Source organism: Bos indicus x Bos taurus, chromosome 17, assembly GCF_003369695.1.
Source record: "Bos indicus x Bos taurus breed Angus x Brahman F1 hybrid chromosome 17, Bos_hybrid_MaternalHap_v2.0, whole genome shotgun sequence".
Lineage (NCBI taxonomy): Eukaryota > Metazoa > Chordata > Mammalia > Artiodactyla > Bovidae > Bos > Bos indicus x Bos taurus.
In genome coordinates this window covers 20,466,096-20,481,345 of record NC_040092.1, presented here as the reverse complement: position 1 = coordinate 20,481,345, position 15,250 = coordinate 20,466,096, and the positions used below count along the sequence as shown (strand labels likewise).

Sequence of the window (15,250 nt, the reverse complement as noted above, 5' to 3'; positions counted from 1 at the left end):
ATCGCGACCAAGACGCCGGGCGCGCGCACGCTCCCTCAAGTTTAACGGTCGCGAGAGGCCGAGCGCCCGACCCTGACATCGGCAGTGGGAGCGGCGGCCAGGTAAGTGGCCGCCGGCCTGCTGGGAGCTGCCAGTCGCAGGGGACAGGGGACGCGACGTCGAGGACACCGAGCCAGCGGACCCCTGAGTGTGCTGATGGGTTAGGGCGGGGGAAGACAACAGTCAGGTGACACCACCCCACCGGAGCCCGCGGGCGTGTGGGGGCTTTCTCTCGGTCCGTACGCCTTTTCTAGACTCTGTGCCCTTGAGTGACACCCGCGCGGCCCAATCGCTGAGCGCCTCTTCCCCAGGGGCGGGGGGCTTGAGGGATTTCGCTTTTCTTCTTTTTTTTTTTTTTTGACCAGGTTCCTGGGCTTCCTTTGAGAATCAGTAATGTAGTTGTTGCACCGACAGTTTTAACTCCGGCCTCCCTGCTGACTACGATTTAGGCGAGAACCAGCAGCGGCGGTCTGGCTGTCAGCGCGAAAATGTCAGAATCTGGCCTCAAAACCTGAAATCATCCCTTCTTTCCCCTTCTCGGGTTCCCAACAAAGCAGAACGCCTGGTTAACTTTAATATTCTCAGCAGACCCCGTATCAGTCGTTCCCTTTCCTCCTAACTCCCTTTTACCCTTTTGGAACTGGGGGCATCCAAAGCGTCATATTTTGTTTGTGGGAGATACAAAAACGTCTCCGTTCTTATATCCATTCTCCATCAGGTTCTTAAAATTCTGCATTGTATATCTTTTTTAAAAAACTCATCCCCCCGCATCCCTCTCCCCACCTTCACGCTATGCTGGGGAGGCATCATCACATTTCAAGATGCATCTGGGTCTACTGCGTCCGGATTAACTCAACGGGGGAAATAATAGATGGGGTTGCATGCAGATCCATGTCCCCAGAGAGCTTGCGTTTTCCTGGTGGAAGACCAAGGTGATTTGAATTCAGGTATTTTCATTGCCAGATGGAAGGTGCGGCCCCTGAGTTTGTCAGTATCCTTTGTCGTTGGTGATGGGCTGAGTCACTGGGGAGAAATCCATTTAGCTAGGTCGGGTTACCCTTGGCCTTCACACCTGTCCCTGAAGGAAACGGTTCCTTTGTGAGCTGATGCTTTCTTTCAACGTTGTCCTTTGTAAAACCAGGCCGTAGAAAGTGGGAACGTAGAGGAACCAGAATTATTTTCCTCCATTGCGTCCCCTAAAGCTTCCATCTTGTCAGCAGCATAGGTTTTCTTTTATTCTTTTTTCCCCCTGTTATTCCTTGGCTTGGTTTTTTTTTTTTTAAGTACATGAATTCCTTAAAAAGGAGGCAATTGACTTGTTATAGCCAGTTTACCTCTGTACATCTAGCTTCAGTTAAATTTTAGTGGACCTGGCAAATAGTTTATTTTTTCAGAAGTAATTTAAAGTACTCTATGTATATAGTATACAGTGCAAAATGCATTCTTTCCACCCCCACCTTCAGTGGGGAAACAAGCATTGTTAACAGTTTAACTGGCTGTTTTCAATACCAAATTAAATAGTAAGTAGTTCCCATTCATCTGTTCATGGTATAAATCAACAAGCATGCTTGATAAAATGTATTAAAGGAATGAACAACCAAAAAAAAAAAGGAATGAACAAGGCATGTAAGTTTTCCAATTATTACACAGAATTGTGTCTGGAACCTTGCTCATTAAGCATCTAAAGTTTTGAAACGTTACCTGAAAAAATACTAGTTCAGTTCAGTCGCTCAGTCATGTATGACTCTTTTCGACCCCATGGACTGCAGCACGCCAGGCTTCCCTGTCCATCACCAACTCCTGGAGCTTACTCAAACTCATGTCCGTCGAGTCAGTGATGCCATCCAACCATCTCATCCTCTGTTGACCCCTTCTCCTGCCTTCAACTCCTACTGCTACTTCTGTAAATCACTGTTATTGTAGATTTTTTATTGAGATACAAGTTACCATAAAATTTATTCTTTTAAAGTGTACAATTCAGTGATTTTTTTAGTATAGTCACAGGGTTGTGCTATTCATCACCACTGTCTAATTCTAGAACTTTTCATCTCCCCAGAAAGACACCCTATGCCCATTTTGGTCAGTCTCATTCTCTCCTCCCAGCTCCTGGCAACCATTTGTCTCCTTTCTTTCTCTATAGATTTGCCTACTCTAGATCCTTTGTATAAATGGAATCATATAATATGGTCTTTTGTTGGGCTTCTTTTATTTTGTGTGTGTATGTGTGTGTGTGTGTATTTTTTTTTTGGCTACACCTTGTGCTGCTTGCAGGGTCTTAGTTCCTCCGCCAGGGATTGAACCTGGGCCCACAGCAGTGACAGGCCTGAGCCCTAACCCCTGGACCTCCGGAGAATTCCCTTTAGCATAATGTTTTAAATGTTTATCCACAGTGTAGCATAATTCCGCACTTTATTACTTTCTATGACTGAGAAATATTATATGGATTGTTGTTGTTCAGTCACTAAGCCTTGTCTGACTGTTTGTGACCCAGTGGACTGTGGCACGCCAGGCTTTTCTGTCCTCCCTTATCTCTTGGAGTTTGTTCAGATTCGTGTCCATTGAGTCAGTGATGCTGTCTACCCGTTTCATCCTCTGCGGCCCACTTCTCCTTTTGCTTTCAGTGTTTCCCAGCATCAGGGTCTTTTCCAGTGAATCCGCTCTTCACGTCATATGGATACACCACATTTATTTATCCAACAGTTGATGGACATTGGAGTTGTTTCTGAATTTTGGCTATTACGAAAAGTGTTGCTATCCTTAATGTAGATTTGTATAAAAGGATCAAGGTTTCTAAAGGTTTGACAAAGTTTTTTGTAATAGTATTTTGTTCCCCATTCATTTTCAGACTCTCCTGGGACCTTCAGATATTTCACTTCTGAATGTCAGCAACTGAAAATGCCTGTAGACGATGAAGCATCTGAAGATGACTCAGATTCAGTTTCTTCAAACAGTGCAAGAACCTGAATTTTCAAATGAGAGCGTGTAACAATTTCTGTACACTATGGAAGATTTTGACTTGGGGAAGCCCTCACAGAAAGCTTCATCTTCTATAGAATCTGATATAAAAAATTCTCCTCATTCTCTTGGACTGAACTTAAATACTAATAGGTAAGAATGGGAATAGATTTTTTAATGTAATGACAAATCAAAATAACTTCATTTGCATAATTTGCCAGTTTATACAAATAGTGTCATACTTACTGTTTGCATTTTTAAAACCCGAAAACTGAGATCAGGAACCGTTCAAGGACAGTTGTTTAAGAATAATTTCAGTACTTCCATGTTCTTCATTTCTCCCAGAGATACGCTTTCGTATGGGGAACGTTGTGAAAAAGAACTTGTTTTGCTAGATGCAGTTCTCTTTACATTTTTTTTTTTTTTGGTAAATTACAAGCATATCTTTAAAATTTAATTGCCTAAATATTGTTTCTCCATTTTGAAATTAAGAGGAAAAATAATGTTTCATGTTGCAGGAATACCTCACCAGTCTTGAAAGTAGCAATTTCAAGATTGAAAAAAAATTGAATACTAGGAAGTTAGCAAAAAAGCAGGCGGAGTTGACAAAATAGATGCTACCAAACAATGCATTTTATGCATTTCTTTTTAAATTATCCCATGTTTGGTTTGTTTGAATCAGGGCCTGTTTACTCTCATTTTTTTACATGGTCAGACAAGTTGATTATTTGGTTTCTAAACTTTTTGTTGTTATTCAGTCATTAAGTCATGTCCAGTTCTTTGAGACCCCATGAACTAAAGCACCCCAGCTTCAGAATTTGCATTAGCTTACAAACAGCAAAGAGGCAGAGGCCATTTATCACCTATAAAAAGCAAGTACAGTAAAGCAGAAACACAGCAGTCTGGCGCTTACTGGTAAAGGAGCAAACTTGCACACAGTAATAGATCTTGAAGAAATTGTGTATTTTAAATAAATTCCTTAAAAGATTTGTTTATTCTTTGCCCTCCTCTGGAGAAATTTAAGGCAGCTTACAAGAATATATAAAATGAGAAAGCATAAAGTAGGGTAAAAAGGGAGAAGAAAAAAAAAGGCATGGGACATGGTCCAGAAACACTTGCCATCGTAATCTGTACCTACTTCCTGAATGTTGGCCACGCTTTTTGTTTCCTGTGTCATCATTTGGCAGCCCTTTTAAAATCTACTTCTAGAAGAAATCCTTTTTAGAACATAGTGTTTGATTTGCCTGGAGGAACTTAAATGTGCCTTTCTAATGAAAATTATGTCACTGAACTGTCTCCCTTTTATTGTGACTGGCAGTTAAATTGGCCAAATTTAAACTTGATTATTATACAACTGTAATTGTGTATTAAACCCTTAATGAATACCATATTATGTTCTTTCCCTTGAATTTTTATTAGTATTTTTCTGATCCTAACTCTTTATTATATTACTGTTATTTTCATTAGTGTCCTCTTTTTCACAAATTGTTTGTAAAACAAAGCAGAGTATCAATAAATAAAAGAAAAATGACCTTTCAGTGGTTGGAATTTAAATAAATTTTAATGTCCCTAATTATGCCTTGTGTTTTTATAAAGCAAATCTGAAATAAACTCCTCTCAGATTTGGAAAAGCAGTCCTCCTGGGAAAAATTAGTGCTATTTTATACATTGAATAGGCTAAATAAGTCCTGAATATCTGCTACTAATTTGCTTGGCACTACTTTTATTCAAAGACAGTGCAAAGATAAGCATGAGCTTATCATGCCAAATTAGGGGGATCCAGTTAACAAGACGTGACTGTAATTCTGGGCAGTGGAGAAAGGATCTCTATTACAATAAAGGACTGCTCTTAAAGTGGAGTGAAATACTCCTCTGGAGTAATTTAGATCAGAGTCACTGAGAATTTTCCTTATTGTTTAGCATACACTTTTATCTTCTGCTCTACTTTGGAGTATTCTCTCCCTTCTGAAGGTCTTTCTGTTTTGTTCTTAAAAATATAATTAAGTCCTATCTGTCTTTTCACTGCTGTTTTCCTTTCACGGACAAACTTGTGATCAGATTTTCAGCAAATGAGGTGCTCTTAAGTAGGATTAAGTATCAGTAGTTTTGTACTGCTCTGCTAAATCTTGAACTGCTGAATTATTCAACACTTTGGTAGAATGAAGAAAACCATGTGAATTATTTATGTTTCAACAGAAGTAGTCCCCACCTTAGTACAAATGGGGTATCCTCTTTCTCAGGGAAGACCAGACCATCTGTAATTCAAGGTACAGTTGAAGTCCTCACCTCTTTAATGCAAGAGCTACAAAACAGTGGAAAGACTGATTCGGAACTTTGGAAAAACTGTGAGGTATCTAGTTTTGTTTTATTTTTGGAATTAAACAATTTCTGTTTATGAATATGCCTCTACTAAACTCTAAATTACTAGCAATTTATATTCTAAAGAGCATGATACTTAAGTTATTGCTAGAATAAAGCAGTCAAGTATATTAATTAAGGAACAATATAGAACAAATGGGAACAAGATGATCAAAAGTACATTTTAACAATATATTCACTAATATATAAATTAGACATTCTAATTTATATATTGTGAATGTGAACTAAAATACTTTGTTATACTTTGTTAGGTTTTTTTGTTAGTTTTTATAAACTAAAATGTCTTTTTTCAGAAAAATGAGAATCGTCAACCAAGTTATTGATGTTTGTTACTAATCCTAATCTTTTAAGTAACTTAAACAGAATTGTCATGATTTTGTAAAACATAAATTCACTTTGAAATATTTTGAATGCTCTGTTTATAAATAAGGCTTCTGTTTCGTACCTTATTTCGTTTAGCTGTGCTTTATTGACTTACATTGATTATTCAGGTCAAGTGGCTCGCTCTTTTGTCCATAGGTTAAATTGCGATATAAAAATTTAATAGTTAAAAGAATATTTATATGTAAATTTTGTGTCATGCAGTAATGCCCACGATACACTTTTCCAAGGCTAGGTTGGTAATGCTTTGTAGAAATGTATAAAACGTTATTATTAAATTCTTTATTTAGAGAGCAGTAAATTTTGTTTTAAATGTTAATTATAGTTCTAAGACTATAATCTGTGTTAATTTTCAGAATGTGGAATAAATAGAATGAAAGATTATCTGGTTTAAGAAATCAGTAATAGCTACTTATATTCATTATCCATAATCGTTAGAGTTATAAAAATGACTGTTACGGCAAACTTAAAAGAAAACTGTTTAATTTTTTATACTTTTTTTTCCACATAACGATCAGTATGTGCTAATGCAAAAGACCTATAAAATGTCCTTGTAAAATGATGTAAATAATAATGGAATGTTTTATGAAATGTGTCCCCTAGTGCTTTAAAAAAAAATGAGGCAAATTGCCTGAATGTGGCTTGACGTCTGGTAAATTCATTTTTAACTAGAAAGTTTTATGTGAAATCTTTGAAATCAACATCTTCAATCAGAATCAGATTATATTTGTGAATTTAAGACATAGATTATTACATGCCAGGATACCAGCTAGCCGCTTAAACCTCCTAACATTTGAACTGGTTTCTTTCTGCCCTTTCTTCTGTGATCTAACAGGTTTTTAAAATTATGTTTCGTATTAACTGACTTTAATTTTCATAATGTAGGCATATAATTGATTATTCACTGAAGAGCTTTGTAAGCTATTTCGTACTTTGACGGAAAGTGAAATGCTATTTTGGCCATTTCAGTAAAACTTCGTGAATTTGTTTTGTGTGTTTTTGTAACATATGAAAATAAAGGCCTCTGATGCTTTAGGACAGTGCTTTAGAAAGAATGGGAGGGTAAATATCGTGTAAGTCTTATTCCTGACTCTTCCCTGAATTTCATGTTTATACCTTTCTTTTGGAATAGTAACATTTGTCTGATTTCTACCAGTTGTAAGAAGCTAATGTACATTATTAAAGAACTAAACCTTCTACAGAGCTCTGGAAGAGATCTGGTGATGACCTGATTCTTTAGAATTCTTTTATTAAAACTTCTCTTCTGGAATTCTCAAAGTTTATCACTGCTTAAACTCAGGAAGGTTATATATTTTTATTCTATCAGGAAAGAATCTATTAACACATTTCTGTAGAAATACGTTAAGATACTCTTTTTGTTTGGTTTTGGCTGTGCTGTGTGGCTTGTGGAATCTTAGTTCCCCGACCAGGGATTGAAACTGAGTCCACTGCAGTGAATGCACCGAGTCCTAATCACTGGACCCCCAGGCAACTTCTCTAATGCATTTTAAAGTACTTGCTAATATTTCTATGATTATAAGAAAATTGTAAAGCATATCATTATCTATAGCATTTTAATTATTTAGCACTACTGATTATAATAATAACAATTATCTGATGATTATTGCTTACCTATTTGCCAGGCGGTATACGAGATACTTTCTGTCAGTGGCCCTCAACCTTATTAGACCTGAAGCTCCCTTTTTATAACAGCTTTTAAAATAACATCAACTTATATTGTCCTGAAATGAAATTCACAGATAATATAACCTGCTTGTATCTGCTTTTAAAAAAAGTCAGTGTAATGTCCTGTGATATAAAGGAGTAATAATACTTATTTATAATAAGATAATATGTAAATATATAAATGCTCAGATGTATCTACATTAGAGAACATAATGAAGCAGTCCAGCATTTACCTCTGTGTAGATCTCCATGAGCACAGCAGCTATCAGCACAGAACGGTACAGCTGCCTTGCACTGATGCACCAGCACTGTAGCTGGTGACACGATTTTCTGAAACGGCGTGTAATTTCTGAGCAAGTTCTGAACCATCTTGGTAGTTGCATTCCTGGACAATTTGGTGGCTTGAAAACTGTGCAGAATACAACATAAAATGGACACGGGACAGTTCCTTATTGTGGAGACTGTCCTGTGTTTTGTATCCCTGGACCATGCCCCCTAAATGCTAGTGGTGCTCCCACTATCTTTGTGACAACCATGACCTCATAGATTTCAACATATAGTTCCCCCATTGAGATCCTTGCCTTGCAGGCATCATATTTAAAATTTAATCCTCACAGCCACAAATAACGTGTTGTTATTGCCATTTTATAAATTAGGAAACTGAGGGCTTCCCTGGTGGCTCAGTGGTAAAGAATCTGCCTGCCAATGCAGGATACCCAGGTTTGATCCCTAATCTGGGAAGATTCCACATGCCGCAGAGCACCTAAGCCTGTGTGCCAACTAAACCTGTGCTCTGCAACAAGAGAAGCCATTGCAATAAGAAGCCTATGGACCTCAACTAAAGAGCAGCTCCTGCTCGCTGCAACTAGAGAAAAGCCCCTGCACAGCAGCAAGGACCCAGCACAGCCCCCACCCCCACGCCAAAAAAATACACACTGGATTTTAAAGACAATAAAGGAATGTATATCTCCTTAGTAATTTTTTTTAAAACTAGGAAACTGAAGTATAAAGAAATTAAATTTACTTGTTCAGAATCACACAAGTTGGTGGAAGAGGTGGGAGTCAGAACTATGGGAAAGCCCACAGGGTATTTACCAGGTCAGACTAGGGAACCAGACTATAGCAATCCCATGCAGGCTGATAGCAGCGGAAAACTGCGTTCACAGAAAAACTTCAGTCAGGTGCCCATATCCTCCAGCAATATATAAAGTGCAGGTAGTACAAATCACTTTAGTTTGAAATGTATAATAGCCCTTCTTAACAATTAAGCATATAATGTTATCACTGTATTAATATTCTTTAAGTTACTTTATTTAAAATTAAAGGGTAAACAATAAAATCTGTCTCAGAAAAACAAAAGTCTCCACTAATTTATAGCCTGAATGAACTCTCTTCATTTGTATCCTAAATAAGAAAATGATGATAAGGATGTGATTAATATCTTGTCTCACATACTATGAAGCCATTATTTTTATTAAATTGTCATTCTATCATTATTATAGTTAAGCTTTATGTGAATAATAACTGTATCAGATTAAAAATAACACCTAAAGGTACAGGGGTATAACTTGAGAAGACTGTTGCTAGATTGTTTCTTTTCTGTTTTCATTAATATAAGGTACTTTGTAAGCTGAGAGAGTACGGGACTTGATTTGATCTAGTCCGCTTTGTCCTGAAGTCAGTTGATTTAGAATTCTCACTTCCTGTCAGTGCCCTCATATTTCATTTAAGGCTTTCTTTTCCAATCTTGAGGTTTTCTCCCCTTTACCTTAATACTGTTATACAGATTTCAACTTAATTCTGTTATGTTGTGTAAATGGCTTTCACCATGAATGGGGAGGATCACTGGATTGTGTGATCTATAATACCAGGAAAAGTTCAGCTTGCAGTTGTTGTTCCACCGCTGAGTCATGTTCAACTCTTTGTGACTCCATGAACAGAAGCATGCCAGGCTTCCCTGTTGTTCACTATCTCCCTGAGTTTGTTCAGACTCGTGTCCATTGAGTCAGTGATGCCATCCAACCATTTCATCCTCTGTCGCCTCCTTCTCCTTTTGCTCCCAGTCTTTCCCAGCCTCAGTCTTTTCCATTGAGTCGGCTCTTCACATCAGGTGGCCAGAGTATTGGAGCTTCAGTTTCAGCCTCAGTCCTTCCAGATATTCAGGGCTGATTTCCTTCAGCTTTCAATATCCATTGTTATGTTTGTTTAGACTATATATCTGAGTGCCCATTCTTAACTTGGTCTTGTATCCTAGGTGCTGGAGTGCAGGCAGGGATGGGAGGGAGACTGGTAAACCCAAGTGAACAAATGAGGTATTTGCTGATTGTGGTAAATGCTCTGAAGGAGCTAAACAGGATGCCAAGAAAGAGAGTGCCTGTAAGGATGGTTTGGAAAACTCTTAGAGAGATGAGGATAATTAAGCTGAAATTGCGGGATGGGAAGAAGCCAGCCATGTTGAGAGCTGGGGAGAAAGCTTTCCCGGTAGAGGGTGTGTCAGTATAAGTGTCAGTATAAGACTTTTGAGGCGAAAGACAGTTTGGGCATGTCCAGGGAACAGAGGGAGGCCAGCGAGGCCAGTGTGTGTCATGAAAGGGACAAAGAGATTTGAGAGGAAGCTGGGAGGTGTGTGCAACCCAGATCACACAGGGCCCTGTAGGGAATAGAATGGAATGGAAATGACACTGGAATGGAAATGGAATGGAAAGACACTGGACGGTTTTAAACAAGAAAGCCAGTTGTCGCAGTAGCTACTTTTTGACATTATATATTGTTGCATACTGTTTGTTTATTTTATATTTTGGGCTCCGAAATCACTGCAGATGGTGACCACAGCCATGAAATAAAAAGACGCTCGCTCCTTGGAAGAAAAGCTATGACCAACCTAAACAGCATATTAACAAGCAGAAACATTGCTTTACCAACAAAGGTCCGCCTAGTTAAAGCTATGGTTTTTCCAGTAGTCATGTATGGATGTGAGAGTTGGACTATAAAGAAAGCTGAGCGCCAAAGAATTGATGCTTTTGAACTGTGGTGTTGGAGAAGACTCTTGAGAGTCCCTTGGATTGCAAGGAGATCCAACCAGTCCATTTTAAAGGAAATCAGTCCTGAATATTCATTGGAAGGACTGATGTTGAAGCTGAGACTCCAATACTTTGGGCCACCTGATGTGAAGAACCAACTCATTTGAAAAGACTCTGATCCTGGGAAAGTTTGAAGGCAGGAGGAGAAGGGAGCAACAGAGGATGAGATGGTTGGATGGCATCACCGACGCAATGGACATGACTTTGAATAGGCTCTGGGAGTTGGTGATGGACAGGGAGGCCTGGCTCAGTCCATGGGGGTCACAAAGAGTCGGACACGACTGAGCAAACTGAACTGAACTGTTACTGAAAGTAGACCAGCCTTTAGTTTGAATTCAGCCTCTGGAGAATTCATACTCCCCTCTTGTGTTTTGGCCTCATCTAGTTACTAACTACTGTTGGTTGGTCAGGATGGTTCAGGACCTAAAAGGGGCTCAGAAGGAAATCTTAGGTCACTTCCATAGGTTTTCAGATTCTTTTTTTTTTAGCTGCTGCAGTGTTTAAAACACTTTAATATCTTACTCTCAAATGTGTTTTTTTTTTTTTTTTAACTTGAAAAATTAATTTGGGGTCAAATTCTCATAAACCAAACTGTTTTTTGTTTTAAGATGTGGGGGGGGGTCCAAGTTAAAGTTTAAGAATACTATTGGCTGTTATGAGGAAAGGAAGAGGGGCTTAAGACAAATTTGAAGTGCATCTACCGGCAGTTGTTGATTAATTAGAAAGGTAGCAGATGACATCAAGTTAATCAGATTTATTGAGACCTTCAAGTTTACCCAGACCACAGGTAACATAAAGGGGTGCCCAAGCCTATGTCTTTGTATTTTTGCATTTTTATAACTAATTTTATAGTTTCATAGCTAATTTAGCTTAAAATTTTTACATTAAAAATACATTTTTAAAAGGCCCTTCCCCTTTGGAGGAATATTTCTGTGAAATACTAGGTTAAAAAATTATTTTTAACCAAAATATTTTATAATTTAATAGACCAGGTGGTTACAGCTATTCAATTTGGTGGAAAAACAGTGCCAAGAGCAGATAGTGGCTCAGCAGGAGCAATTTCACAACCAAATTCAAGTAAGTTGTTCTTTATATTGATTCTTGTTTTACATTGTAAAATTTTTAGAAGAACCAATTAGTTAATTCTTTTTTTTTTTTTTTTTTTGAGAAGGAAGGATTAATTACTTGCAGCAAGTAAGGAGAACACCCAAAGCAGTATCTCCCTGAACTGTAAAATTGAGGAAGTTTTAAACTAAGGGCACATGCATATTCACGAGGGGGCTTGAGCAGAGGAGAATTCAGCATAGAACTGGGGCAGAGATCTACAGAGTCCATGCTTTAGTAGACTGAAGTCAGGAGGGTGGGCATCATAGTTCCGTCCTCCACCCGGGTAGGGGCTTAATTCCTAGTGTCAGGGCCTACTGAAGCTCAGGTTCTTTATGTCTCATTGAAGACAGAACTCAGTGAAAGCCAAGGTAATAGTTAAGTGGATTTACCTATAGAGGCACACATTCCACAGACAGAATACAGTCTGTCTCAAAAGGCAAGAGCGGCCCTGGGAGAAACACACTCTACAGTCCGAGTGTGGGGCGTCTCAGAAGACGGGAGGCCCCAGTGAGTTAATTCTTTATATCAGTTTTGCTTATAAATTAAATGTAAGGCGCAAGTGTCATCTTTAGAGTAGTAGCTCTTATTTTTAAATGCAGTATATTTAAGACATTTATGAAAATGTATATTTAATATACATTCTTAGCCAAATCTCTCTTTTTTTTTCCCCCCCCAAATCTCTTTTTTATTTTTAGCGTATACAGGAGGAAATAAAAAATTTAGTCAAGTTACAGACCAGTAATGCTTCCTGGGCTTCCTATGATAGAAGTTCTTTAAGCAAACAAAGATCTTCAGAAAGTCAAATGGGTTTTTTTTCTGAAAACGGTGAGAGAAATGAATATGCTATCAGTTACCCTAAGTCTGAAGAGTCTGAAATGCAGCAAGAAGCATCCTTGTCGCAACCAGACTGCAATGTGGATAGTAGCTCAGTGAGCAGTGGGTATGGAACCTTTTGCGTCTCAGAACTAAACACCTACAAATCTAAGGACGCTCAGGATTTCATGGAGCACATAGAGGCTTCTGAAGGACACTTTGGAGCACCAGTGCTGCCAGCGGAGCCACTTGGAGATGGTGTGAGAACCCAGAGTTTTTATATCCATCCAAATGAAGAGTTTTGTGCTTCTTTAAAGGAAGATACTCCCATATTTCCCAGTGAATTTGAACACAGTTTTCTTGGTGAAAGTAAGATTTCGGAAGTATCCAGTGGAAAAACAAACAAGTAAGTTGAATTTCTCCATCACTTGAAGGGAGTTTTACTTGTTAAATACATTTATAATAAGCTAAAATGTTTAGTAAATACAGCTCTTTTTAGTTGGAATGAGATGTGTTTCAACATGTCAGTTTTACCAAATTTTTTATTTATTGCCTGTGGAAAATTGAAAGTAACAAAACACGCTATATGTTAATGACATCTGACTGCCTTCCCATTGATAATAAGACTACGAAAACTCTTAGGGTGGGAGGCTTGCCAGAAAAATACCTTTTATATTTTGTAGTCACTATTGACTTGCTGAAAATTAGAGTATAGGACTGAATCAACTGGAATTTTGTCACACAAGTTCATATAATTTAAAACCAAATATTATATACAAGCATGCTCAATTTTATGTTTCTTATATATTAGAAGAGATTTTGTAAGTTAAAAATGACATTTTAATTCATCCAGGGGACATTTCAGTAAAAGAAACTTTGGCTGAATTTGTAAGGCAAATAATCACTTAAAATTATGTTCAGTTTTATGTCTCTGAAGTATGTCATCTAATGTAAGGTATTTAACTATAGCAACTCATATCTTGGGTACCCATAAGTCCATCTAAATAAGTATGTTTTCACTATGGAGATATACTTGTAGGTGCCACTATGGTGGTTTTTGTTCTGTCCCATGGCTACAGACTGCACGTACTGTTAATCACTGCTAGTCAGTCCTTTTCTTCATTTTGCCTTTAATAATAAGATATCGTGAAAAGAAATTCATGCAACTCAATAAAAATCTATCCCCTCTCTGCTATTAGAAAGGCAATTCGAAGTATAGTCTCTATCAGTGTTTAGTTTTATTTGAAGACAGCATTTAAAGAGAGGTATTTTGTTTTTTTCTTTTTAAATAGTAAATTGATAACATCATGGGCTCAAAGGCTGAAGCAGAACCAACCAAAGAGAGCACATAAAGAAGAGGGCTACTCAAAATCTATGCAAGGGGATGAGCAAACCAAGAAATCACCAATTGAGAAAGTAGGTGATAAGTCACTTGACTCTGGTGTGCTTTAGCTGCGGATAATCAGGATAATTATATTGTGTTTACCACCTGTTCATTAACATAAATTTTTTTTGCCTTTTCTTTTGTATTGTTAATTTGTTCCCTTTTATGGTGTCTCTAAGAATGGGAAACAGTAATCCAAGTAGTGGTTCTTTAATAGGCCAGAAACCAAAGCTAGTGAGGAATGAAAGTACTAGAAAAAAAAATGAAACATTTATTTTGTAAATGTCCTAATTCCCTTTGTACTGCAAATCTTTACAATTAGCCTGAGAGTAATCTATTTTTGAAAAACCCTCAAGTAATTTTTATTACTATTAAGTTGTAATAAGTAGTAATATATGTGTGAATGCTTTAGATGCCTCTATAAAAACAGTTGAAGCTTGGACAACTTGAATTTATAATCCAAATTGCAAGAGATTAAATGTTTACATTTTATGTGGCCCATTTGCTCATACAGCAGCTGCTTTTGTTAAAGAGTTACGGATACTGAGTAAGTTTTAAATATCTTTAAAGCCCCTTTGGCCTAAATTGTCATTGAATAACATTGTTTAATATAATACCTTGAAATCACAAAGTCAAGTCTCTTTACAAACTTGATTCCTTTAGAAACAGGTCACGTCTTGATTATTCTGAACAGTCTTTCTATCATCCTTTGAAAAAGATCTATTAAAGAATAGAAATCATAAGAACACAGTCCTCAGCCTTCATAAGGCACTATTTACTTCTCTTTTGGTAAATTTTCTTTCTTCAATCCTTGATAACTTAGGCTTCTTAATATCAGGTGTTGAACTTAATCAGATTTGTGTTGAGGAGGGAAATGAAAGTGAAGAAGCTACATGAACCATCAAGCCTCTGGGCGTGGTGCTGTATTGGTAGCTCTGTTCTTTTGAACCCACACAGTATATCCTTGTTTGGTGTAATGGCATAAAAGCATTTGGAGACTGGACTGAAAGTTGCTTTTTTCATTGAATAGGTTGGCAGAAAAGGAAAATGTTTTCATACATACTAGTTTCTTTTTTTGTTTCAACATTAACTGAAACTCAGTGGAGACTTTTTCACTTCTGATAAACTACGTATTTGTGGTGTGTATCTCAGTGGATTCACTGTCTTTTGCGACTGTGGATCAGTATTTGTTCAATGTAGCCCTGTGGTTCCCAGAATTTGCTGCACGTTAGAGTCATTTAGGAGCTTCAGAAATCTGGGACTCCCTTGGTGGTCCAGTAGCTAAGACTCTGCACTCCCAATGTAGGGGGCCTGGGTTCGATCTCTGATTGGGAAACTAGGTTCCATATGCTGCAACTAAGATCTGGCGCAGCCAAATAAAAAAATTTTAAAAAATCTACTTATACCTGGCCACCAGCCCCAGATG

General features: G+C 37.7%; 1 protein-coding gene across 13 annotated transcripts in view; it reads left to right on the top strand.

Annotated features, from left to right (window-relative positions):
* Positions 1–7: 7 nt before the first annotated feature.
* Positions 8–15,250, top strand: part of MPHOSPH9 (M-phase phosphoprotein 9) — a 55,593-nt gene continuing 40,350 nt past the window's right edge. For 3 of the 13 annotated variants that reach the window (XM_027566964.1, XM_027566963.1, XM_027566961.1), the window contains exons 1-6: positions 12–101; positions 2,885–3,147; positions 5,235–5,344; positions 11,508–11,597; positions 12,323–12,846; positions 13,733–13,856. In XM_027566964.1, the coding sequence (XP_027422765.1) occupies positions 5,288–5,344; positions 11,508–11,597; positions 12,323–12,846; positions 13,733–13,856 (795 nt within the window). In that variant the 5' untranslated portion in view covers positions 12–101; positions 2,885–3,147; positions 5,235–5,287. Of the gene's footprint in view, positions 102–204; positions 275–2,884; positions 3,148–5,190; positions 5,345–11,507; positions 11,598–12,322; positions 12,847–13,732; positions 13,857–15,250 lie in introns of those variants that run through there. The other 10 variants (XR_003515234.1, XM_027566956.1, XM_027566967.1 and 7 more) reach the window with 8 other exon arrangements.